This window comes from Amblyomma maculatum, chromosome 5 (genome assembly GCF_055883805.1).
Source record: "Amblyomma maculatum isolate TAMU_Amacu chromosome 5, ASM5588380v1, whole genome shotgun sequence".
Taxonomy (NCBI): Eukaryota; Metazoa; Arthropoda; class Arachnida; order Ixodida; family Ixodidae; genus Amblyomma; species Amblyomma maculatum.
This window is the reverse complement of record NC_139348.1, coordinates 75,528,668-75,530,603: the sequence shown is the minus strand read 5'-3', so window position 1 is coordinate 75,530,603 and position 1,936 is coordinate 75,528,668. Positions and strand designations below refer to the sequence as shown.

General features: G+C 54.5%; 1 protein-coding gene across 1 annotated transcript; it reads left to right on the top strand.

Annotated features, from left to right (window-relative positions):
• The first annotated feature begins 482 nt into the window (after nucleotides 1-482).
• On the top strand, nucleotides 483-1,689 carry LOC146188523 (uncharacterized). Its single transcript, XM_084605064.1, has one exon. It carries the CDS (start codon nucleotides 490-492, stop codon nucleotides 1,687-1,689), a length of 1,200 nt encoding a protein of 399 aa, XP_084461190.1. The 5' UTR covers nucleotides 483-489.
• Nucleotides 1,690-1,936: the final 247 nt, after the last annotated feature.

Here is a 1,936-nt window from a genome sequence, read left to right as displayed (position 1 = left end):
TATCAAGCAGCCGAGCCCTCGGTCATCGCAACGCTTCCCGCAATGTTTACATGCAAGTAAGGTTTAGTTACACGCAATTAGGGTCAGCGCTGTGGCGCTTGCCGGTATTGAAGCTCGGTCGCACTTTTTGCCTTGAAGGCTCCTACTAAATCTCAGTGTTCAGCGAAAATTACGCCCACGGTAGCTGAGCACCACCCAAGAGCCGGCGTTAGTAAATTTGCCAGCGATGTCAAACTCCACATGTTAAAATGATTCCAGTGCACAAAATAGCGCGCATAGGCACCCAGAACATTAGCTGCAAGTCGTGAGAGCAGACAGCAAGCTAAAATAATCAAGAAGTTGCAATTGTTAGAGCGGTAGCAATGGGCTGTATACTGCGAAACATGAAGTCCCAAACTTATAAATGCGGGTCATGACATAAAATGCAGAAATGTTTCTAGAGAACCCAGTTCTCTACTTCCGGCCACCAGCGTGTACGGACGCAGAAGCATGAGCTCCGGCGGAGCGGCGTTTGCGGCCCAGGCCGGCCGCGGAAACAGGTTTTTTGACGCTTCGGCTGACGAGTATCAGGTGATTCTGCCAAGTTTGCCAACCGGGCGCATTGTGCTTAATACTGTTTTCATGCATGGTGATGTGAAGGCTCGACCATACCGAGTTGAAGACTTCAGGGACGCGTTGGTTCGTCTTGGATTGCTCCCAGAGGTGGTCGCCCTGGGGGCGTACCAAATGAGCCACGTTTGGGCAGTGACGTTTAAAGACGCCGAGGCCACACGTAAGCTGCTCGCTGTCAGTGATGTGAAAGTGAAGGACCATCGCTGTGTAATCGTCGACCCCAACGACCAGGGCGTCCGGTTAAAGATTCACAGGCTGTTGCATGGCGTTCCTGACGAAGACGTGCGAGCCGCACTGTTGCCGTATGGGACAGTGTCGGACATCGCAAGGGAAAGGTGGCGCGCACAAGGCGTCACCGACAAAGGGTCAACTACGCGCACCGTGTCCCTAAAGCTGAAGATAGGGGTGAAAATTGACGACATCCCACACCAGCTGCGAGTTGCCGGTGAGCCAGCGCTCGTCGTCGTTCCGGGCAGGGCTCCCCTGTGCCTTCGCTGCAAGACGACGGGTCACATCCAGAAGGAGTGCCAGGTTCCGCGCTGCGCTCGTTGTCGTCGTTTCGGCCACGACGAACCGCAGTGTGTAAAGACGTATGCAAACGTCGCAGGGCCCGTGAAGAACGACGACATGTCGGAACACCTCATGGACGAGGCGGATGCGGAAGAAGCAGCTAAGGAGTCAGGCACCAGCTCAGCAGAAACAACGGTCACTCCCCCCTCCCCAAACGCGGACGAGGTCAAGGAACAGGGTGTCAAGAATTTGCAAGCGTGTTCCGTCGGCGTCGCGGACGCTAAGGTGGCCAGCAGCAGCAACTCAACTGAGGACACGGAGGTCAGTCACAGCACAGTATTCATTCATGAGACAGACAGCATGGTCGAATCTGAGGCAGCGAAGTCGGCAGCGGTAGCGAAGCGGACACACGACGACATGGAGGACCGAACACCAGGTCACGAGAATGCAGACGTCGAAGGACCGCCGACAAAGACTTCCACGGCGGTACGGCGGGCGTCCTATCGGACTAGGTCGAACTTGTTAGAGAAAAGAGGGGGGGCTGCATCGCTCCCACCTCAGACTTAACACCTGACACCATGGCGGGGTGCTCGGCCACAGACATCACTAAAGGTATGACCATGCTCCCGGGTATTCGTTCATCACCAATGATTTGTCTAGACAAAGCCATTAGATTCGCGACTATTAATGTTCGAGGGCTCGCAGCAAGGCGCAAGCAAAATCAACTGTTTCGTTTGGTTAGCGAGCTGGAGCTAGACGTCATCGCGATTCAGGAAACTAAAGTTGATGGTGAAGAAGAAACCGGGAGAATGGT